The sequence below is a fragment of the Hibiscus syriacus genome, unplaced genomic scaffold (genome assembly GCF_006381635.1).
Source record: "Hibiscus syriacus cultivar Baekdansim isolate YM2019G1 unplaced genomic scaffold, ASM638163v2 tig00110082_pilon, whole genome shotgun sequence".
Classification (NCBI taxonomy): domain Eukaryota; kingdom Viridiplantae; phylum Streptophyta; class Magnoliopsida; order Malvales; family Malvaceae; genus Hibiscus; species Hibiscus syriacus.
Window position 1 is genome coordinate 41,943 of NW_024062588.1, and position 23,425 is coordinate 65,367.

At 35.3% G+C, this 23,425-nt stretch overlaps 2 protein-coding genes across 3 annotated transcripts; one reads left to right on the top strand and one right to left on the bottom strand.

The window, feature by feature from the left end:
- Nucleotides 1-11,020: 11,020 nt before the first annotated feature.
- LOC120214635 (homeobox-DDT domain protein RLT1-like) lies at nt 11,021-20,057 on the top strand. Of its 2 annotated transcripts, none has more exons than XM_039212476.1 (18): nt 11,021-11,511; nt 11,614-12,051; nt 12,244-12,323; nt 12,793-13,203; nt 13,282-13,371; nt 13,456-13,620; nt 13,749-13,971; nt 14,506-14,606; nt 14,767-14,853; nt 14,940-15,092; nt 15,169-15,324; nt 15,699-15,920; nt 16,006-16,707; nt 16,803-17,363; nt 17,500-18,126; nt 18,249-18,353; nt 18,546-18,788; nt 18,942-20,057. In XM_039212476.1, exons 1-18 carry the CDS (start codon nt 11,370-11,372, stop codon nt 19,725-19,727), a joined length of 5,292 nt encoding a protein of 1,763 aa, XP_039068407.1. In that variant the 5' UTR covers nt 11,021-11,369; the 3' UTR covers nt 19,728-20,057. The 2 variants fall into 2 exon arrangements, with proteins under 2 accessions (XP_039068407.1, XP_039068408.1); XM_039212477.1 differs by having other exon boundaries at nt 15,711-15,920.
- Nucleotides 20,058-21,279: 1,222 nt separating this feature from the next.
- LOC120214643 (protein psi1-like) lies at nt 21,280-22,378 on the bottom strand. Its single transcript, XM_039212482.1, has 2 exons — nt 22,035-22,378; nt 21,280-21,879 (listed from the first exon to the last, which is right to left on the bottom strand). Exons 1-2 carry the CDS (start codon nt 22,376-22,378, stop codon nt 21,351-21,353), a joined length of 873 nt encoding a protein of 290 aa, XP_039068413.1. The 3' UTR covers nt 21,280-21,350.
- Nucleotides 22,379-23,425: the final 1,047 nt, after the last annotated feature.

A 23,425-nucleotide genomic window follows, 5' to 3' on the forward strand; every position in this document is an offset into this window, starting at 1 on the left:
CTTCTGATAATAAAACTGACACTTGGCATGTTCGATTGGGGCATGCAACTTTTACTAAAAATACATAAATTGCCTATGTTTTCTGCTTCTAAACTTGACAAAACTTGAGTGTATGATTGTACTATTTGTCCTCAAGCTAAACAACATACCTTCTAGTTCCTATATGTATGATAAACCTTTTCATCTTATACATATTGACTTATGGGGTCTTATAGAGTGTCTACTCATTCTGGTCATAGGTTTTTTCTCACAATAGTTGATGATCACACTAGGATGCTTGAATTTACTTGCTGAAACTTAAATCTGATGCTATCCTTCATCTAAAGTCTGTTTTTTCTTACATAATACTCATTTTGCTGCTCAAGTTCATACTATTAGAAGTGACAATGGCTCAAAATTCTTCAGTATTGAATGTTCTGCTCTTTTTAGTTCTTTAAGTATTACTCATCAATCTTCTTGTGTCTAAACACCTCAACAAAATGGTATTGTTGAAAGAAAACATAAGCATTTGCTTGAGGTAGCTAGAGACCTAAAGTTCTATTCAAATGTGCCTATAAAGTTCTGGGGAGACTGTCTTGAGACTGCCTGTCACATTATTAATAGGTTGTCATCCTCTGTATTAGACTGGAAAACTCCATTTGAAGTTCTTTTTTTATAAAATTCCTAATTTGTCCTATATTAGAATATTTGGTTGCCTTTGTTATGCCACTGTACCTTATGAATCTGATAAGTTTTCACCAAGAGTTGTTCCCTCTGTGTTTTTGGGTTATTCTTATACTCAAAAAGGCTATACTCTTCTCAATTTGATCACTCGTAAAATTTTTGTTAACATGGATGTCTTGTTTCATGAGCATATATTTCCTTTTAAGTTTCCTATTTTCGAGTCTTCTAATTTTTTTCCTACTGCCTCCGTTTCTGATTTTTATTTTTTCATGTTTCTTAATCATGCTACTGTTTCTCCTTCTGATTCTTCCCTGTTTCAGCAAGTAATTCTGGTCAGGATTTGTCTATCTCGCCTATTAATAATTCTCTTGTTCATTCTTTTGAGTCATTTGATATTGTTCCTTTGGTTACCCCTAGAAGGTCTTATCGAACTTCTCATCCTCCAGGATGGATGAAGGATTTTGTTTTTCTATGCTCATTTATGACCATTTTCCTTTTAAGACTCAAGTTTTTCTTAATTCCGCTTCTATCATTGAATCAAAAACTAATGTTGAAGCTAGTCAAAATCCTGTTTGGGTCAAAGCAATGCAAGAAAAAATTCAGGCTTTGTGTCTAATAAGACATGGTCAATTGTTTTTCTACCTGCTGGGAAGGTTTCTAAAGATAGGTTGGTTGTTAAGAGGTACAATCAACAATATGACATTTTGATTATTTGGATACTTTTTCTCCCGTTGTCAAAATGGTCACAGTTAGAACCATCCTTGTTCTTGTCTCTTATCATGTTTGGTCTATTTTCCAGATGGATGTATTTAATGCTTTCCTCAAAGTTGATTTGCATGAGGAGGTTTATATGACATTACCTGAAGGATTTTATAGTCAGGGGAAAAATGGTAGGTAGACTGCAAAAGTCTTTTTATAGCCTAAAGCAAGCTTCAATACAATGGAATGTGAAGCTATTAGAGGCCCTGTTTGTAACATCCTCAATACTGGGTTAGTGATTAAATTGTAAAAATTTAGAATTTAGGGATAAAAGTAGAATAGTTGAATAGTTCAATGATTTATGTGGAGATATTTCTTGAAAGTATTAGTAATTATTAAAAGAATGAAAGGGCAAAAGGGTCATTTGACTTGGAAATGAAAAAATGATATATAGGCATGTGGGGATAAGGATGGAGAGATATTTTCTCTCTTTATCTTCTTTTTCTTCATCATACGAGAGAAAGGGAGCCAAGCTTGCAAAGGAAGTTTTTTTAATTAGTTGATTATTTGTTGATTTAAAGGTTGGGGTTTGATCATTAGATGACAACTAAGCTTAAGGAAACTTAAGTTATCTTAAAATCAAAAGATAAAGGAGTTATGATAGATTAAAGAAAATGGGGTTTTAAGTGAAATTTTGAATAAGAATGTTTAAATGAATTTGGAGGATGAATTTGACTTGTCATCTATGAGAATAAGAAGTTGGAAGTGTTAGAATTAAGTTTGGATAACATGGAAAATTTGGTATGATTCTTAGCTTTAAGAATTTGGATGCAATATGAGAGATTATAAAGTGTTGGAATGATAGAAATGAGTTAAAGTTGTTATAGATGAGTTTAGTAGCATAATAAGGATTTTATACATGAAAATTTGGGTGAAGTATTGATGAATTTCGGGTGAAAATAAACTATTCTGGATAGGTGCATCGATGCACTATGAGTGTGTACCGATGCACTAAGACAATTTTTGAATGTGCATCGATACATTAAGGGGTGCATCGATGCATAGATATTTCGAAGCTATTTTGTGTACAGATGCACTCATAGTGCATCGATACACTCCTAAAGGAAAAGTGAATTTTTGGTTCATTAAATTAGCCTAAGTTAGTAATATCAAGTTATAAGGTTTAGGCTTCTGAAAATCGTCTCGAAATTATGTTTATGTAGATGTTGAGCCTAAACAAGTTTTGGAACAATCAAAGAATTAGGATAGAATCAAAGCAAGGCTAAGGTGAGTGCAATTTAATTTGTGCTTATAGAACAAACATTGGCTTGCGATAAGCCAGTGACGGAGTTACTATGGTAAGAAGTAATTTCTAAAATGTTATGTGATTATGATTTGTGCATTAGTACATAGAAATTGATGTGTGTTATTATATGTTACATGATTTACATGATTAAGTGAAAATGCAATATGTGATATATGTTATATGATATGACATGTGAGTTTATATGAACAAATGAGAAATGATAAAAGCCATATGAAATGATCTACGTGAATACATACACTTGTGATATATGAGATATATGTTTACACATACATGTGGTATGTGATAGAAGAAAAGGTATATGTGATCACAAGAGAAATGACATGAGTACATGAACATATGAAAAACAAGAATAATGCCCATGGTATATGATACGAGAGCTATAGTTATAGTTGGTATGCCAAGAGTTGAGGGTTCTACGTGGTCCTTCGGGACATATATATATTCTTTGGAACATTTACAGGGTCTTGTGAGACACATATGTGATCCATTGGAATATGTATATGGTTCTTAAGGAGTGGTCCTTCGGGACAAATACAGTACATAGGTCTTTCGGGACAAATTTCATAGCCCCTAGTGGGACCCCATACGAACTGTGGTGACAGCAATAGTGCACAATCTCAATGTACTCGAATACCTTGAGTTCTCAGTAATATACATGGGCTTACAAAAAGGTATAAAAGTTCTTGCATTATTACATGTTATCATGCTATTATTATTTACATGGAATCGTATGTGACATGATTGAATGAGTAGATGATATGTTCATATGGATATGAAATGCATTATTTTATTTATATGTTTTATATGCCTCACTAAGTCAACGACTTAGAGTGTGATTGTTTCACACGTAGGTTTCGAGAAGAGGAAGATTGATAAAAGTTATGCAAGACATGTCAGTTCTCCTTTCCAAAGATCAGATCAAAAAAGAATTAAATAGTATATATTTTGTAATAGGGTAGTGGTTGGCATGTAAATAAAGGTTTGAATACGATATGTTTTAATCAGTTTTGTTAAAATCATATGATAGAGTTTTGTAATGTTTTTATATGTGTATATGTATATGGTAATTTTATACAAACGAAAATTTGGATTTTTATGAATTTATACATATTTTACCGAAGTTACTGTAGTAGTTGATAATCAAATATTTCACTGTTCATAGTACTGTTCATGGTACTGTTCATGCGTATATTATTGTTCATAAATACATAGATTTTTATAATGAAGCATAATTTAATAGTATTTTATTGTATTTTATTATTATAAGTTCAAATGTTCAATTATTTTGTAAGGAAATAATTTTAAAAAGTCAATGTGACATCTCAGACTCGTATTCGGGTCGGATACGGGTTGGGGTGTTACACTGTTAGCTGTTGGTTATGTTTAAAACAAGCTAGATTATAAGAAAGAAAGGAAGCAATATTGTGATCATGTTAGTATGTTTTAATGCCTCACTAAGTCGACTTAGAGTGTGATTGTTTCACACGTAGGTTTCGAGAAGAGGAAGATTGATAAAAGTTATGCAAGACATGTCAGTTCTCCTTTCCAAAGATCAGATCAAAAAAGAATTAAATAGTATATATTTTGTAATAGGGTAGTGGTTGGCATGTAAATAAAGGTTTGAATACGATATGTTTTAATCAGTTTTGTTAAAATCATATGATAGAGTTTTGTAATGTTTTTAAATGTGTATATGTATATGGTAATTTTATACAAACGAAAATTTGGATTTTATGAATTTATACATATTTTACCGAAGTTACTGTAGTTGATAATCGAAATATTTCACTGTTCATAGTACTGTTCATGGTACTGTCACATGGATGTTTGTTGAAAACATTTTGATATTTCGATATAACAAATTAAGTTAAATGAATTTTAAGATTTTCCAAATGATTTTATAAGTATATTCGATAGAATTATTCGAATATCAAAACATTACTCCAAATCTTTCAAAGATCATTTTTAATCCTTACTCAAAGTGTAAAATTAAGTTTTAACCTTAAAACAATTTCAAAATAATTTTACAAAGTATTTCGAACTATTTCAAAGCTAAAAAATTCCAGATTGCTTAGAGGGAACCGATTCTCCCCTAAGGGGGTACCGATTCCCCCCTGAATGGTTTGGCTCCGAGAATTCCAGTATGCTCGGAGGGAACCGATTCCCCCCCAGGGTACCGATTCCCCCTTGTATAACGGTCGAATATTTGAATTTTACACTTAGGGAACCGATTCCCCATAGGGGGTATCGATTCCCCCCACGCTCCAAACTGTTTTATTAATTGTTTTCACACTAAAATGGCTATATTATTTTCTCTAATTATCCCCAACGTTCATAAGTGATTCAAGGTGTATTTAAGCAAGCTTAGAAGCCATTGATCAACAATAAGAAACATCAAGCAATTAGAATCAAGAGAGAATCAAAGAGAAAGCATCAAACCTCAAGTTTGAGCATTTCAAGCCTATTTTCATTCAATATTCATTTGCTTTCAAGAACACTTATTGTGCTCAATTGTATTTATTCTTGAGTGTTCTTTCTTTGTTCTAGAATGTGCAAACATATTTGCCTTGTGAGGTTTTTCTTGTAAGTTTGCAAATTTGTATTTATCTTTGAGAAAAGAGTGTTCTCAAGAATTGGGGTATATTCTTGAGGGAGTTGTAAGGTTATCTATTTGGCCTCAAAAGAAAGAATAAATTAGTGAATTTGTTGGAAAATCCTTAGTGTGGATAGCTAAGGTAGTGGACGTAGACTTTGGTTGATAAAGTCGAACCACTCTAAATCGCTGTGCAATTTCTTTCAATTTTCTGCAAAAGCTTCTACCAAAATTTTATTGCCAATTCACCCCCCCTCTTGACCGATTCAGTCAATCGATTAACTCAATAATGTTGCACTTAGAACTGTAGGATACATCAAGAAGGATCCAGGAAAGGATCTTTTGTTCAAGGCTGCAGGTAATGATAAGATTATAGCCTACTGTGATGCTGATTGGGCTGCTTGTCCCATGTCAAGGAAGTCTGTCACAGGGTTTTGTATCAAGATTGGAGATTCTCTTGTTTCTTGGAAATCAAAGAAGCAAAATACAATCGCCAGGTCATCAGCTGAGGAAGAATACAAAAGCATGGCCATGACAACTTCTGAACTAGTTTGTTTGAAAAGTTTGCTTGAAGAAATTGGCAATAAAGTTGAACCAGCTCTACTATTTTGTGACAATAAAGCAACATTACAAATTGATGCTAATCCAATCCAGTGTATCATGAGCGCACCAAACACATTGAAATAGATTGCCATTTTATAAGAGAAAAGATTCAAGAAGGACTTATACAAACTGAGTTCGTGCCATTTGCTGAACAGTTTGCAGATATTATGACAAAAGCTTTAAGTTCACAGCAGCATGATAAACTTTCTTCCAAGTTGGGGATGGAAAATATTTTTCTTCCTCTAATTTAAGGGGAGTGTTGAGATTAGTAGTTAGTTTGTTACTTAATTTTTTGTAAATTGATTAGGTAGTTAGCTGCTTAGCTTTGTATAAATACATTCTTTTGTAAGTTTATGTTAAGTGGAATAAAATGTATATGTTATATAATAATATTACCATCTTTATAGAAGATCGCTCCGGTTGGATTCTTCGAGAAATATCCTGCACTTGTTACTGGTTTTTTCTTCTTCAGGTTGTGAGTTTTTAAGACCATTTCGACAATACACTTCAATTCGGTCTGAGTTTACAAACTTTACTTCTATTTTCTTGAAATTACATGATCGATCATATCCATTTTTTTTTACTTTTGATTCCAGGAACTTCTTGAATGTGATATTTAACATTCTTAACAAGAAGATTTACAATTACTTCCCTTATCCTTTGTGAGTACTTGAGTTCTCTCGTTTACATCTATTTTTATTCTTAATCCTTGCTTATAGCATGGTTTTATTGTGAAGGAGTATTTTCATTTTTCATGGCACTTTGGTGCAGTTTTGTATCGCTCATTCACTTGTTCGTTGGGGGTGGTTTACTGTTTGGTGAGCTGGGCTGTAGGCCTCCCTAAGCGGGCTGTAAGCGAAACCCTCACCCCTACTATCTCGAATCTTACTGTTTCTTTTTGCTACTATATATTTATATAATCATTAATATTTATTACCCTGCAGTTTATAATTCTAAAAATATACATCAATTAATTATCTAGTATATTAATCATATAACTGTGTGCGATGATTTCTTAATCTTTGTTTGTTTTTTAAGATAATTAAAATCAATCATCCTAATATATCGAATAATTATATATAAAATATAAGTTTTTAACATTTGATCAGGAATTTAAATAACAGTATGCTATCGGTATAGCTATCATTGTACAGCGGTAAAGGTGTCATCCAAAACTGTTATAGTACAACCTTGATACTCGCAATAGCACCTGTTATTGTGGCAATAGCACCTGTTAATGTGGCAATCACAATAAACACAACACAATTGAAAACAAAACTGCAATTTAAATCCTTGCATTTGATTGCTTACATGGGAAAATGTGTGATTAACCGCTGCATGAGATAACTTTATTGCCATATGGCATTGGCTCTTATTAAAGAGCAAATGGTGTAAGAAACCCGTGGTTATGGGAAGTGTCCATGAGCAGTAGTTTTCTTTCAGGGAAAAAATGTAACTTTTAGAGTAAATACTTTTTCCTTAGTATGGTGTCCTAAGATTGTTATCTGCTTCCTTTTGAAGAAAACGCGAGAATTTCACTGCAATTTTACCCTGATTAATACTACGCAATTGTTGTTTTTTATGCCCGTAGCCTATTGATGTAAACCTACTGAAGTTGTTGATCCCTGTTGCTGTTTGTCATGCACTGGGCCATGTAACTAACAATGTCTCCTTTGCAGCTGTTGCTGTCTCTTTTACCCACACAATCAAAGGTAATGGCATCATGAATCTATTCTCTTGGGATGCATATTATATATATATGTATATCCATTGTTTAAGTGCAATATTGCTTATTAGGCTCATAAGGCACAATTTGTTTGTTTTTCAACTCTCGAGCCTTCTTCTACGCTGCTGCTTCCCGGTTCATACTTGGGCAATCAATACCAATCACTCCATGGCTGTCTCTTGCTCCTGTTGTTATTGGTAATTTCTTTATTCTCTGTTTGATCACCTTATTCAAAGCCAATTCAAAGTGTTAATTGTATTCTCTTAGTTTTCTCTAGCTCTATGTGCATATACACCAAACTACAAGCTCTGTAATTTACATTGGCACGTTGAATTCAATTGTTAAAATTTCACCATGTTTGGGAGTCATTAATTATTTGCAAGCCGAATGCAGGTGTATCCATGGCATCCCTGACTGAGCTGTCATTTAACTGGACGGGTTTCATTAGTGCAATGATTTCCAACATCTCCTCCACTTACAGGAGCATCTATTCCAAGAAAGCCATGGTGACCTTCGTTTGAAACTCTCCCCCTTTCTTCGCATACTTTTCAGTTTGTGCAGAACTTAGAATTCTAATAATTGTTGGTTTTCCATTTATATTTCCATCATTGCTCTCTTCGTCTGTATTCCTCCAGCCATCATTGTAAGTAAAACAATTGTTCCAAAGGCATGCAGCTAGCTGTAGTGTTTTTAGACGGTTAAAAGCTTAAGCACACAGCCTGTTTAAAGCCTTCAATGTTCCCCTATATGCCTGTTGCAGTTGGAGGGTCCTCAATTGATGAAGCATGGGTTCAATGATGCTATTGCTAAAGTGGGTCTGACTAAGTTCATCTCAGATCTTTTCTGGGTGGGAATGTTCTACCATCTCTATAACCAGGTAAATTATTAATTTTCTCCATTTTTAGTGTTTCAAGCTATGTTATTCGACACGGATTCGATTAAGAGGTTAGAGGTTTCTTTTACTAATATGTAGAAGCTGATGAATTTCTCATTCTTTTTTGGTGATTCAGTTGGCTACCAACACACTGGAGCGGGTGGCACCACTTACTCATGCAGTCGGTAATGTGCTGAAACGTGTGTTTGTCATTGGCTTCTCAATCCTGGTCTTTGGTAAGTCTATAATTCTGCAGACTCCATGGTTTTCGTCTTCATTTCTCGATACAATCATATCTAACAAACCATAATTGGTGCAGGAAACAAGATTTCAACTCATACAGGTATTGGAACAGCCATAGCAATCGCTGGGGTGGCAGCCTACTCGTTCATCAATGGCAGCATGGAAGAAGAGAAACGAGTGAGTACAATACACAAGTCGAGAATTGTCTTAATTGTCTCAAAAATACTTTTTAAGTTACTGAATAGCGAGAGGATTGTACATGCATGGATGGTTTGAACCCAAGGTCCTAGGTTCAAACCATCATACACGCTCTCGCTCTTTAGAAAGTTGAAGAGGCATCTTAGGCTTTCTTTAAAGTCGGCAGAGGTTGTGTCGTTTTTCCAGCGATGACATGATATGTTGCAACAACGCCAAATGTGATTCTATGTTTGCAGCAAGCGAAAGCAGCATGAGAAGAAAAGAAAGAGGCATGGAAATGAAGTCCTGGAGTTGGAGATTAAATTTGGTTATTGTGGAGTTCCCCCCCCCCCCTCTTTTCCCAACATCATTTTTTTTTTAATTTCAGAGACAAATCATTTGTAACTTTGGATCAGCCTGTGTTGACTGATAATAACGTGTACTATCATTGCTTATAAATTCTCTCAAATTAAGCTTTATTTCATCAAAAGCTTTTTAAATTGGGAGTTTAGCATAATATTTGCCAAAAATAATATATATATATATATATATATATATATATATATATGTGAATGGAATTTGTATTTTCAGCATGCAGACAAGATGTCTTTTAAGGCTTTAAATTTCGAATTAGAAGTTGAGAGACTATTTTAATTGAATGAAGATTTGAAATAAGATTTAATTACTACCATTTTTTACAATTTAATTATTTTTCTACATATTGGTTGATCATTAATGCAATAATAAATTATTTATATAAGTACGAATAACTTTTTCTATAAAAGAAATGTTAAATTATGCGTTTAGTATCTAAGGTATCGGTTTTGTTTTGTTTTAATACATAAACTTTTAATTTTTCAAAGTCCTTACGTAACAAAAACTAAACGTTAGACATGATTTTTTTTTAAAAAAACAAAAGTTTAAGTACTAAAACGAATCAAAACTAATAATTTAAATACTAAATATATAGTTTACTAAAAAAAAATTACCGCCGCACGTATAGACAATTAGACATGCTTGCTATCATACCTAATCTAAGATTATACCATCAATATTTTACCTATTTTTTCGCTGCTTGCATTAATATTTTGATCGACTTTACTTATTATATTCGACTTCCAATATTTGAAAGTAGATGCTCCCCATAATTTCACACACGCACACATACATGTAAATCATGGTTTCAGTTTTAATTTAATTTTTAAATTCTAAAACATTTTGATTAAATCTTTGAAATATTACTATAATCAAAATATTATGGTAATTTAGCCGTCAATTTAAATATTAAAATATTAACTTATATTTTACATGTAATACATATAAAATATATAAATTAAACTGTGAATATATATTAAGTATAATCATTTTACATCAAACACGTTAAAAGAACAAAGTATAATAAAAGTTTAAAAAATATTTATTTTATTACAACACATTAGATGTAAGTTACCCATATATTAGATAATAGTTTCTGCTAAATTTAAGATACTATTTTAATATTTTTAAAATAGTTTAGAGTGATTATATGATATACATGTTCAAAAAAAATTTAATCATTAACTACATGCACATACTGCAAACGTAACTATTTAAATTCATAATTTTTAGAAAAAAATAATATTTTCTTTTACCATTTAAATTCTTTAATGGATTCGTAATACTTATTTAGACTGATTAAGTGACTTGCAATGCTTTGCAAAATTCAATCAAAATACTTTACAATTTAAAAATTGAATTATAGTTTAAAATATAACTATAACTAATTCAAAATTAGTTCAACTTTTTAGCCCAAATTCATAGGCAGAATAGACTAATCCCCGAGCCCAATGGAAGGGGGTCCCGCAACAACATAGATGAACAGCCTTAGCCTAAAGCTCGATTGCCGAACCACAAGAGATTCCTTTCAGCCACCCACACCACGAACACACTCAAAAGAGAAGTACTAAACATTTAATTAGAGACAGAAAAACCAAAAGGGAAATTAAAGACTTGAAATTGCACCAAAATCCCATTTTTTTTAAAAAAAAAATATTTATTTTGCTTACCTCAACAATCCCACATCAAATTCAAAAAAAAAATCGAAAATTGAAAAAGAAAAGGATTAATTGTCAGCGCCGAAAAAAGAAAAAGAAATTTATTATGGAATTTGTAATTGGCCTGATGAGAAAGGACTGTTGTTGTTATTGTCTACGTTTATGTTATTGTTCTGTTCCTAATTTCACTTTATCATTCCCTTTTGTTTTCTTAATAGAATTATTATTATTTTTAGTTTCTTTTAATTCATTGTTCTTCTTTGAGAACAATTCTCACCCTTTCCCTTTCTTGTCTTTCACGATATTTCGTGATTTTAGAGAGAGAAAGGCAAGAATAAGGAGCAGTGGAAGAAGAAAATAGGGGACAATTAACCCTTTTTTTTTTGTTTAAACCCTAAATTCGTGGTCTTTGATTTCTGGGTCTTCTTCGAATGGAGCCTGGTTCCGAAGGAGAAAACGATCAGGTGAAAAATCCGAACAAAACTGGTAATAGTTCCAATGAAGGTAACGCTAAGCCTAAACGACAGATGAAGACTCCGTTTCAGCTTGAAACTCTCGAAACAGCATATGCTCGTATGTTTATTCATCTCTGTGTTAACCTCTTTTTTTGGATTCATTAGCTTTTTTTTTTCTCTTTTGGAAATTTTTGGTGATTTTTCTGTTTTCTTCCCTTAGTGGAAACGTATCCATCTGAAGCGACGCGAGCTGAATTATCTGAGAAATTAGGATTAACAGATCGGCAGTTACAGATGTGGTTTTGTCACCGAAGACTGAAAGAAAAGAAGGATACTCCTACGAAAAAACCTCGAAAAGGTGCTGCCTTACCACCAGGATCTCCAATGGATGAGTCACGGGGGGGGCCGGATCCAGAAAATGAGTTTGGGTCGGGTTATGGATCCAGTCCTTGCATGGAGAGGAAATTGGCGGGAGGTTATTCTCGGGGCATGGTGGATGATGTGCCGCCTACGATGAGGAGGTACTATGAGTCACAGCAGTCGATAATGGAGCTAAGATCAATTGCTTGTGTGGAGGCGCAGTTGGGGGAACCATTGAGGGATGATGGTCCTATTCTGGGACTAGAGTTTGATCCATTGCCTCCGGATGCATTCGGAGGTATAATTTTGCTTCCATAGAGTTCTTAGTTTGTGAATCCGCTCTTTCATTCACGGAGTTATGAAATTAGATGTTGTTTAGTTTATTTTACATTTTGATAGTTAGTGTAGCGTTATTTTGCTCTAGGCCTAATACTGGTGGGTGAGAATGGAAATACATGTTTTGATTTGTTTTTTTTTCTTTTGTGAACAGCAATTCCCGAGCCACAGAAGAGGTCTGTGCAGCCTTATGAGAACAAGGTTTATGAGCTACATGATAGCCGCTCAAACAAAGTTGGTTTCTCAAAACTCCTTTTTCATCTAACTTCCGGTATACTTAGATATTAAAATAGTATGTGTGGTTGAAGAAATTGTTACATTGTATGTAGTTGTAACAATTTCTTGGTGGCAGGATGAGTACTCCAACTTTTCCGAATCATTTGATTGAAATTTCTCAATTATACATATTTGTGAACTCTCACTTTTATGATGCTAGTTTTCTCTTCACTATGACAGGTTGGTTTTTGGATGTCTCCATGTAGCCTCTTCGTCATGCTGGCTGTTATATATATAGTTGGTTTATCAATCTAGCATGCTTAAAGTGTCATGCTGCTGGGATGATTATCTTTGATCTTTTATTTATTGACCTTGATGTTATGCTATATTTAAAACTTAAAAAAACTAATTATGAATAATTTTTATTTTGTTTAGAATTTTGATGCTATGTTATGCTTTATTGATATCATATGAATCATGACCTCAGGCTGCTTCAAGGGCTTTTCATGATTATCAGTTTCTTCCAGAGCATTCGAGTCTTAGATCTGATGCATATGGACAAGTTACTCAATCTCTTTTTCATGAATCCCCCGTCGATGGTGCAAGGGGTAGAGTTGCATCATTTGCCCATGGAGAGGAGCCATTGTCCAGGGTTCATGGTATCCAAGGTCATGGAACTCGAGTTCATGTTTTACCTCAACAAGACAAGACTGCAATTATTCCTTCACCATCTCAAGTGGTTGAGGATTCCCTTGCTGAAAGGGAACCATTTACAAATGGCAGAATAACTGCTCAGTCTAGTTCCCATCTGGTTTTGGGACATGAAGATTCATATATGTTGTCTGCTGGGCAAACCTTGAATAATGATGCTGATTTACGAAATGATAGGAAGCGCAAGGTGCCTAGCTTACTTTAATATGTTGCATGTTATCTACATTCAGGATTTCTAATTTTGTGTCATATTTCGTCTTTGTAGAGTGATGAAATTAGAATTGCAAGAGAGGCTGAAGCACATGAGAACAGAATTCGTAAAGAGCTTGAGAAACTAGATAATAAAAGGCGGAAGGTTTATTTCTTTTTTTAATTTTCTTTGAAAGATTGACCTGAAGAACCATCGTTTTCATTCATATTTAAAAATTGTTTTTCTCAGAGTGAAGAAAGAATAAGGAAAGAAATGGAAAGACATGAACGTGAAAGAAGGAAGGAAGAAGAGAGGTTATTACGTGAGAAGCAGCGAGAAGAAGAGAGAATGCAGCGTGAGCAAAGACGTGAAATGGAAAGAAGAGAAAAGTTTTTGCAGAAAGAATATTTACGAGTTAGTTTTGAGAACCCATTAATCTGAGTTATTTTGAGTATAAAATGTTGTGACTAATAAAAATCATGAGAACTCTCTTTTTCTTCTAGTTCTTGGTTCCTTGGTTTTAACTTTGGGGTACCTTATAGGCTGAGAAGAAGAGACAAAAGGAAGAGCTTCGTAGAGAGAAAGAGGAAGAGAGACGCAGAGTTGCCAGAGAGAAAGCAGCTGCACGGAAAATTGCCAAGGAATCTATGGATCTCCTCGATGATGAGCAACTAGAACTCATGGAATTTGCTGCTGCTAGCAAGGGAATATCCTCGACTATTCATCTTGATCACGAGAGTTTGCAAAATCTCGAGTCATTTAGAAGTATGTCTCTTGAACTTTGTATTTGTCTGATTGTGTTTATATAAATTATTCTTTTATTGTGAGCTTTCGGACTTGAGAGAAAAAACCCTTAACTTTTGACATTACTTTTCTGAAAACAATAGGGTCTAACTGGAACTAGTTATGTTAAGTTGTTTCACATTTGAAAAATATATATATATATTTTTGGATTCTCTTGAGCCTTTATCCTCCCTTTCCCCTTGAAATTCAACCATTTTGGTAAAACTACTGGATGTCACCAACATTATGAAATTTTGAATATGATTGGTTGGAAAAAGATTTTTGAACTCTTTAATTAACTTCGATTTATTCTTAGTTAGGAGGATATGATTGTGGGTGTATTAATATTATTTCTTTTGCTTGAAGTTGCAAACTTATGTTTCTCTTACTGTTTATGTTAGTTTTTCCATAAATCTTTTTTGATCTTTCATTGTGTTATGGGTCATGTCCTTTTGCCATCAATATTGACTTTGTAGCACCTTGGAGCTGATAATAACATTAATATTTCTGTGTTAGGCTCTTTAAGCTTGTTCCCCCCCAAATCTGTGCAATTGAAAAGAATATTTTCCATTCAACCGTGGGTTGATTCTGAGGAGAATGTTGGGAATCTTTTCATGGTATGAAACACTTTCCTCTTCTTTAAATTACAAGTCTTATGTTTTTTTCTTCTCATGATTAAAATTTGCAGTTTGTTTTCTAAATGATTAAAGGTAAAATATACCTAATGTACTTTATTTCAAAGGGTAAAAGATCCAATAACACAATTTCCTTTATCAGGCATGGAGATTTTTGATTACTTTTGCTGATGTTCTTTCACTATGGCCTTTTACACTCGATGAGTTTATCCAAGGTTTTCACGACTATGTGAGTTTCTATTGGAACATTTTGTTTTCTAATCTCATTTTTCATTCAGCTTTCTAGTTTTAATATTCGTATCATGTTGACATTAGGATTCAAGGTTGTTGGGTGAGATACATGTTGCTCTTTTGAAAGCAATCATAAAAGACATTGAAGATGTTGCTAGAACACCAGTGACTGGATCGGGGATGAATCAGTACTCTGCTGCTAACCCCGAAGGTGGACACCCTCAAATCGTTGAAGGGGTAAGTGGTGTTATAGCTTTGTTGTGGTGCTTGTTTTTTGTTATTGCTGAACCCTTTTGCATTTGATATTTTCCAGGCATATTCCTGGGGTTTTGACATTCGAAATTGGCAGCATCACTTGAATCCATTAACATGGCCTGAAATTTTCCGGCAATTAGCAATATCTGCTGGCTTTGGACCAAAGTTAAAGAAATTAACTGCTGGCCGGACATACATGGGTGATAATGATGAGGTTTGTTGGCATTTCTCTGTTCTGCACTGATAAACAATTTCTTTCTCCCATGATAGTATCTAGTGTGCATGTGTATGTAATATTATATATGTAATAATGGGAATGCTTTAAAGGCTAGATATGTTACTTGGAGCTCCCCTCTTCAGAATAAGTATGCCCATGGTTCCTGATAATTAATCCCATTGTTAAGATGTTGAGCATAAAAGATTGCTAATAAGTGATAGAATAGGAAATACTTTTAATTAAGATTATTTGGGTTATATTTCTCGCAATGGTGCTTTAAAATGAGTTTGAATTGCATCTTTATGGGCCCATGATATTTTCGATCAGCTTGGTGTCAGGAAACACGGCTGATTGATATTTGCTTATTGTAGTCAAACCTGCAGGGTACAGGTTGTGAAAATGTTGTTTCTACACTACGAAATGGTTCTGCAGCTGAGAATGCATTTGCATTGATGCGAGAAAAAGGTCTCTTACATCCAAGAAGATCAAGGCATCGTTTAACACCTGGAACTGTAAAATTTGCAGCTTTTCATGTTCTTTCACTTGAGGGAGGCGAAGGATTAACAGTATTGGAACTTGCAGATAAAATTCAGGTGAGTTTGGATTGTGTTTCTATTAGGTGTCAATTTGGTTTGTATATTTTACTTGCATCTTCCTAATATATGTGTTTCCTATAAGAAATCTGGACTTCGGGACCTTTCAACCAGCAGGACACCAGAGGCTTCTATTTCTGTTGCTTTGACAAGGGATACAAAGCTTTTTGAAAGAATAGCTCCTTCAACTTATTGTGTACGACCTGCTTATAGGAGAGATCCTGCTGATGCTGAGGCTATACTTGCAGAAGCAAGGAAAAAGATCCGGCAGTTTGAAAATGGGATTTTAGGTGAAGACACCGACGAAGTTGAAAGGGATGATATGGAAAAAGATGATGTTGAAAGAGATGAAGATTCTGAATGTGATCTCGACGAGGACCCTGAAGTTGATGATATAGCTACTCCCTCAAATGCTAACAAAGACACTGATTATCCTAAGGATGGAGTAAACACTTATTCCGGAAGTGAAAAAGTTCGCACCTCTACTAACGCTGCACCTGGTGCTACAGATGAATTTGATGAGGATTTTCCATCTTTCCCTTCAAATACCATGAAGGATGCCAATGATCCAAGTAGCAGTGGGCAATATGTTGCTAGTGACGAGAATGGGACAGGCAATCCTGATCAACAGAATCTTGAAATCAATGAAAGTGAGTCTGGTGAGTCATGGATTCAGGGTCTTTCAGAAGGTGAATATTCTCATCTTAGTGTTGAGGAACGCCTCAATGCTCTTGTTACCTTAATTGGTATTGCAAATGAAGGCAACTCTATTCGTGCTGTGCTTGAGGTAATTTATAAAATGCAGTTTTGTCTGATTTTGATGTTCCTTTGATCATAAAGGCAACCTTCATTTTCCTCCTAATTTGATTTATGAATTCACAGGATCGTTTGGAAGCAGCAAATGCTCTTAAAAAGCAAATGTGGACCGAGGCTCAGCTGGATAAAAGTCATCTGAAGGAAGAAATCATTATTCAAATGGACTTTCAGTCTGTGATGGAAACCAAGGCCGAAGCTCAACTGCCCACTTCTGCCTTGGAAGTCAGCCCAAGTCCATTTCCTACTGCTGATAATAAAAACGATGAGGCATCTCTGAGCATTACAGAAGACAAAAAACCCTTGCTATGTTCACAGAACGTTCAGAATGACCTCAATATTTATCCAGCTGAGAGGGCCTTGGTATTTCACGAGGCTTCTGTGGGTCCAGATAACTTCTTTGCTCAGCAGCATGGATATGCTTCAAAGAGATCACGCTCACAGTTGAAATCATACATTGCCCACAGAGCAGAAGAGATGTATGTCTACAGGTCTTTACCTCTTGGCCAAGATCGTAAACGTAATAGATATTGGCAATTTGTTGCTTGTGCTTCTAAAAATGATCCTTGTTCTGGCCGGATATTTGTCGAATTGCATGATGGACGTTGGAGGCTGATTGATACTGAAGAGGTATGCCTTGCTATTTAGAAAGAGAACCCTGGGGATATATGTTGGGATGAATTATTAGACTACTAGGACAAATGCTCTAACATTCTATCTTACATCTGATTGTTTTTCCTTATGTATTCAATCAACTGCTTTGTAGGCCTTTGATGCTCTTTTGGCATCTTTAGATACACGAGGAATCAGGGAATCACATTTACGGATAATGTTGCACAAGATTGAATCTTCCTTCAAAGAAAACGCTCACAGGAGTTTGCAGGGTACCCGAGCTATTGGCCGAAGTGGAAGCTCTACTGAAAATGAAGCTTCAGAAGTCGATTCCAGTCCCGACTTTCCTGCCAGTTCTGACGGTCCTAGTAGTGTGATCTGTAGATTGAACTCTGATGCATCAGAGACATTATCTTCTTTCAAAATTCAGCTTGGGAGAAACGAAAATGAGAAGAAGTCTGCCCTGAAGAGGTACCTAGATTTCCAGAATTGGATGTGGAAAGAATGTTATAATTCCTCAACTTTGTTTGCAATGAAATATGGGAAGAAGAGATGCGAGGAGCTGTTGACTGTTTGCGATGCTTGTCTTGGCTCCCATATCCCAGAGGAGATGCACTGTGGTTACTGCCACCAGAATGTTGGATCCATTAACAATTGTTTCGATTTCTCAGAACATGAAATTCAGTGCAAAGAAAACCGGAATTTGGACACCAAGGTTACTCTCGATTCCTCTCATCCCTCGGGAATCAACTTGATAAAGTTCTTTTGTGCTCTAGTTGAGGTGAGCCTGCTGCAACTCACTAATGAATTTCCTGTATAAATTATTGTTATTTATTTCCTTTTTGTCTTCGTTGTCTTAAGATATGTCTTGATCTTTTTGTTACATTTTCCCCTACATGACAGGTATGTGTTCCACCTGAAGCCCTTGAATCAATTTGGACAGAAGGCCATAGAAAGATTTGGGGCAGTAAGCTGAATGCGTCTTCTTCTGTGGGTGAACTCCTAAAGGTTTTCATTTATTTCAACTTTCTGTGCAGTTTTTATTATGATTCGGCTTTCTCCTAGCAGATGCTATAGCTATTTTACATGTTCCTAAAATCATGATTCATTTGATGCTAACGAGTCGGTCATTGGTTAAATACATTTTCTAGATATAGTTCCGATCTAGGTCTTACTTCAAATGTCATGTTGGTGTTGCAGATGGTCTCTCACTTTGAGAGCGCTGTAAAGCGAGATTACTTATCATCTAACTTTGAGACGATGAAGGAATTATTAGGTTCTACTCTTCAATCAGAGAGTGATGCTACTGATTCTGTCCTTCCATGGATACCCCAAACCACTGCTGCTGTGGCTTTACGACTTTTGGAGCTTGACGTGTCCATCATGTATGTAAAGCCGGTGAAAGTAGAACCTTCCGAGAACAAAGAAGCTAGGGCATATATAGTGAGTATTTTTTTTTGGTATAACCATCTGTGTCCAATCTATTAATTGACTAATCCTCCATGGTTTGTGGGTATAATTTAATGTGACTTAAAAATAGTTAAAACTACTCTCAATTTGTGAAATGCAAGCTAATCATCTATGTCAAATATGCAGAAGCTTCCTTCAAGAACCCCTTTTGTCATCAAGAACAAACAACTAGAGGAACTAAACCATGAAGTGTCCGTTAAAGGAGAAAAATTCCCAGACGTGGCCAACAGTAGGAGCAACAACTATAAACGGGGAAGAGGGAGTCGTGAACAAGGATCCGGTAGACAGTGGCAGAGGAGAGGTTCTGGCTCCAAATATGATTCGGGCAAACGAAGTGCTAGACAGAAAAATAATTTAACCCTCCATCTCAAACAGCAAGGCCAAAGAACAAATGGTCAGAGTTCTGGACATGGCCGACGAACGGTTAGAAAGAGATCAGGTAGGAGAGATGCTGATAATATGACGGCGGCTTGTATGGCTAATGTTGTTAAATCTAATACCAGTGCTGTGTCTGTGAGAGACATGGATGAAGAATGGAGGTTCAGCTTAAGAACTATGCCAATGGCAAATCCTCCTGATAGTAACAGTGCTGAGGAGTCTGATGACAATGTACAAGACGAGGGATACGAGCAAGGAAACTGGGAGTTGGATTATAATAACGGTGCCTCTAATGGGTGGAACAGGGAACCGGAAGTAGCTAACAATGGGTGGGACAGGGAACTGGCTGTAGCTAGCGACAAATATGTCGTTGATTATGATGGTGGTAATGGCTTTGAACAGCTGATAGAGGAAGACGATGAAGATTCAGACGGTGATCTAGGGATGAGTGATGCATCAGATGAACGAGTCGCAGACAGAACTAGAAATGATGAAGGTTCAGACTCGGCAGTTTCCGACGACTCTAGCGATTGAGAGCTGCTGATGCATGAGCGTTGAAGCCCGACTGTATCAGGGAGAGTCAGTAGACCCCTTCCCCTCACACCCTAATGTTTAAGTAGTTGTAGAAAATTAGAGATTAATTTATATCTCAAATGCTACTGTTGATTAGAAAATGTTATGGCTCATTGTATAACTGAATTTTTATTAATAAGGTATTAATTTATGAAACCTTATAAATATGGGGTAGCAATACAAAATAGTTTAACATTACCCAACTTCGCCTTGTTTGCAATGCTAGATGGATTACAACTTTTATTCTTCTAAACACCAGATGCATTGCAGAAAAAACCACAAAACAAAGTATTACAAATCACTTTGCCATGTCCATCACCATCAAGTTTATGGCGCCAACATCTTCTTGATTCTGGATTTCTGCTCTGCGGTTAATCTCGTTGGGAGTTTTATATTGAACTCGATTCTCAAGTTACCTCTCTTGGAAGGATATTGAACTTGATTCTCAAGTTGCCTCTCTTGGAAGAATTTTTGGGTATTGGCATACCTTCGGGACAACTTCCTCGTAGTTGGTATCGTCAAGTTCCTTCCATCCAATGTTGTGAGATGGTGTGTAGCCCATTAATGCTTCAGCAAGTGATATCTTGTGCGTGACAATCAGGTCATTGCTGCCGTGAGGCTTCTCGTCAATTATGAAGATGACATCCGCGGGGGTTACGTTCATTCTGTTCTTCTCCCAACCAAACCAGGCTTGATTTTAATTTTCAGAATTTCCTCCACAGACAATGCCTTAATACAATCATACACAATGAAATTTGTATGTCTCCCGCCTCATGTTAGCCAACAGAAAGCACAATGCAGCCATGTAATAGTATGAATAATCCGATATATACTCAGATACCCGTTGTGGTGGAAGCCGAGACGGAATACATTGGTGTGGAATGATCAAGATTCGAGTAATGGTAGAAGAGATTTCTTGTATCACGCATTTCAAAAAGAAGGGGAATATAATAGGTTGATTTGGATTGAATGGTAGATTTTCATCATAGGGACTGGGCAGCTTCAGCGTGGACCGACCAATCGTTCTTACCAGAAAAAAATAAAATGCTGAGACATACCAACCTTTCTTTTCTGCTTTTATTTTTACAATTTTGTTCACTCAAGGATTATTATGAAAAAGAAAGGGAATATAAAAGGTAGTGGTAGTTTAAACGTTAGACAGACCAATCTTTACTTTTAGTTCCGATCTAGGTCTTACTTCAAATGTCATTATATCATGCTCTTGCAGCTTACTCTGCTATTTAATTTGTGAAATGCAAGCTAACCATCTATGTCAAATATGCAGAAGCTTCCTTCAAGAACCTCATTTTTCATCAAGAATAAAGAAGAGTCAAAAGAACTAAACCACGAGGCGTCCGTGAAAGGAGAAAACTTTGCAACAACTATAAACGGGGAAGAGGGAGTCTTGAATAAGGATTCGGTAGACAGTGGCAGAGGTTCTGGTTCCAAATATGATTCGGCCAAACCAAGTGCTAGACAAAATGATAAAAATTTATATTCAACGTGATCCGATATAAATATATAAAAATTAGAGACTTAATTAAAACATATAGAGAGAATAAGTATTATAGTAATTATTCCTATCTAATTTAGCCTATTTAGAATCAAATTGTCATCAAAAGCCCAAATTTTGTTAGTGATCAATCGTCGGAGTCCAGCCTCACGGTGCCAAGTGCCAAGTGCCAACGACTTCTTGATTCCAGATTTCTGCTCTGCAGTTAACCTCGCCGGGAATTTGATAATGATCTTGATTCTTAGGTTGCCTCTCTTGGACCGATCTCTCGATATCGGCATACCTTCCATAGGAACGATCTCCTCATGGCTTGGATTAATCACATCGGTGATGGGGACGGTCAAATTCCTTCCATCCAGTGTCGTCAGACGGACTGTGTAGCCCGTTAATGCCTCGGAAAGCGATATCTTCTGCGTGACGATCAGGTCATCGCCGTCGCGTGTGAATGTTTTGTGGGGCTTCTCGTCGATTATGAAAACCAGATCCGCAGGGATTGCATACGGCCGTACGTTTCCTTTCTCCGGGAAGGTAATCTTGGTCCCCTTTTTCCATCCAGGTTTGATTTCAATAGTCAGGATTTCCTCCGCTGTTACTGTCTTCCTACAATACCACACGGTAAACTTTGTAAGCTTTCATCATTTTCGCAAACACAAAACAACAATGTGTTCGTGTCCAAAATTTTGCAGGATTTCCTCCAAATGGCAGGGACACAAGACAAAAGGGAACAAAATGCAACATTAGGAAAAGAGACGAACCCATTAGCATCTGAAATTTCTCTTGAAATCTTCACCTTCTTGGGGATTCCTTTATACAAATCCTCTAGGCTACAAGGTAGTGTAGTTTCAACAGGAGGAGCTTTATGAGTACTTTGATCCATTGGTCTACTTCCACCAGAGGAACTGGATGCATCATCACCAAATATGCTACCAAATACCCTTGAACCACCTCCCATCCCACTGTCGCCACCGCCGCCGCCGCCGCCACCTCCTCCCATTCCCCCAGAGGGACTAGAAAACCCAAAAAATTCTGCGAAAATGTCTTCAGCAGTCCTGGGGTTGACACTTGGCCTTGAACCACCTCTTGTGTATGATCGAACCATAGATAAATTTTTATTTCCCTCATATCTTAAATTATGTAAACCTCACATCTTACATGTTTATGGTACCAAACAATATTTTTTTCTTCATATTTTTATATTAAATTCAACTTAAATTATAGATTTAATTAATCATATTCAATAAATAATGCATTTATACGTCAATGAAATATTTTTAATTTGTGTTACATAACTTTTTTGAACTAATTAAAAAAATTAAATATATTAACATATAAAAATTATTTAATCTTAATTAATAAACCTTAATAATAAATATTAACCTAATGTAATTTAACAATAATGTATAAGTAGATTTATTAGTGTCGCAGTCATCTTTCGTGTGGGCATGGAATTGGGCTTCGACTTGAAAAAATATTAGAGTCGCCACCGATCTTTTTAAAAAAATATTTAGGCCAATTATACACCATCTTACCTGATCTGCATTTTACCATAAATGTGTCGGATTCGGGAGTCGGTTACAGTCGATGAATGATTAGCACCCTTGTATTGCCCTTTTGGTATTAAATAATTTATCGGTTGTCTTAATAGTGAAAATTAAAATTTAAATCGAAATTTAAAAATTCAATTCGAATTGTTTACCTTTGATCGATTGAGATTATTACTAAAAAAAGTAAAAAAATGTTAAATTGAAAAATAAAAATAAATAAAGAAATATCAAATAAAAGGAGAAAAATGTTAAAAAAGGGTTTTAAAAAATAATAAAATAAAAAATAATTAAAAGGGATAATAAAATAATAATGAAAATAAAATAAAATAAAAAGGAAAAAATGAAAATGAAAATTCAAATTAAAGGATTAAATTGAAAAAAAAACTAAACGCTTAATTGACGTTAATTACTGATTGCAAGGAAATATATAAGAAGTTAGAGGGTTAATTTACAAAATATAAACAATGTAAACATGGATTAAATTGAATAAATTAAAAATTTAGAGACAAAATTGAAACATGTGACCAAAATGAATTGCACTTCAAAAGTTAGAGGACAGCGGAAAGGATTTAACTATTGGCTATTTGCACAAAGGTCCCCCA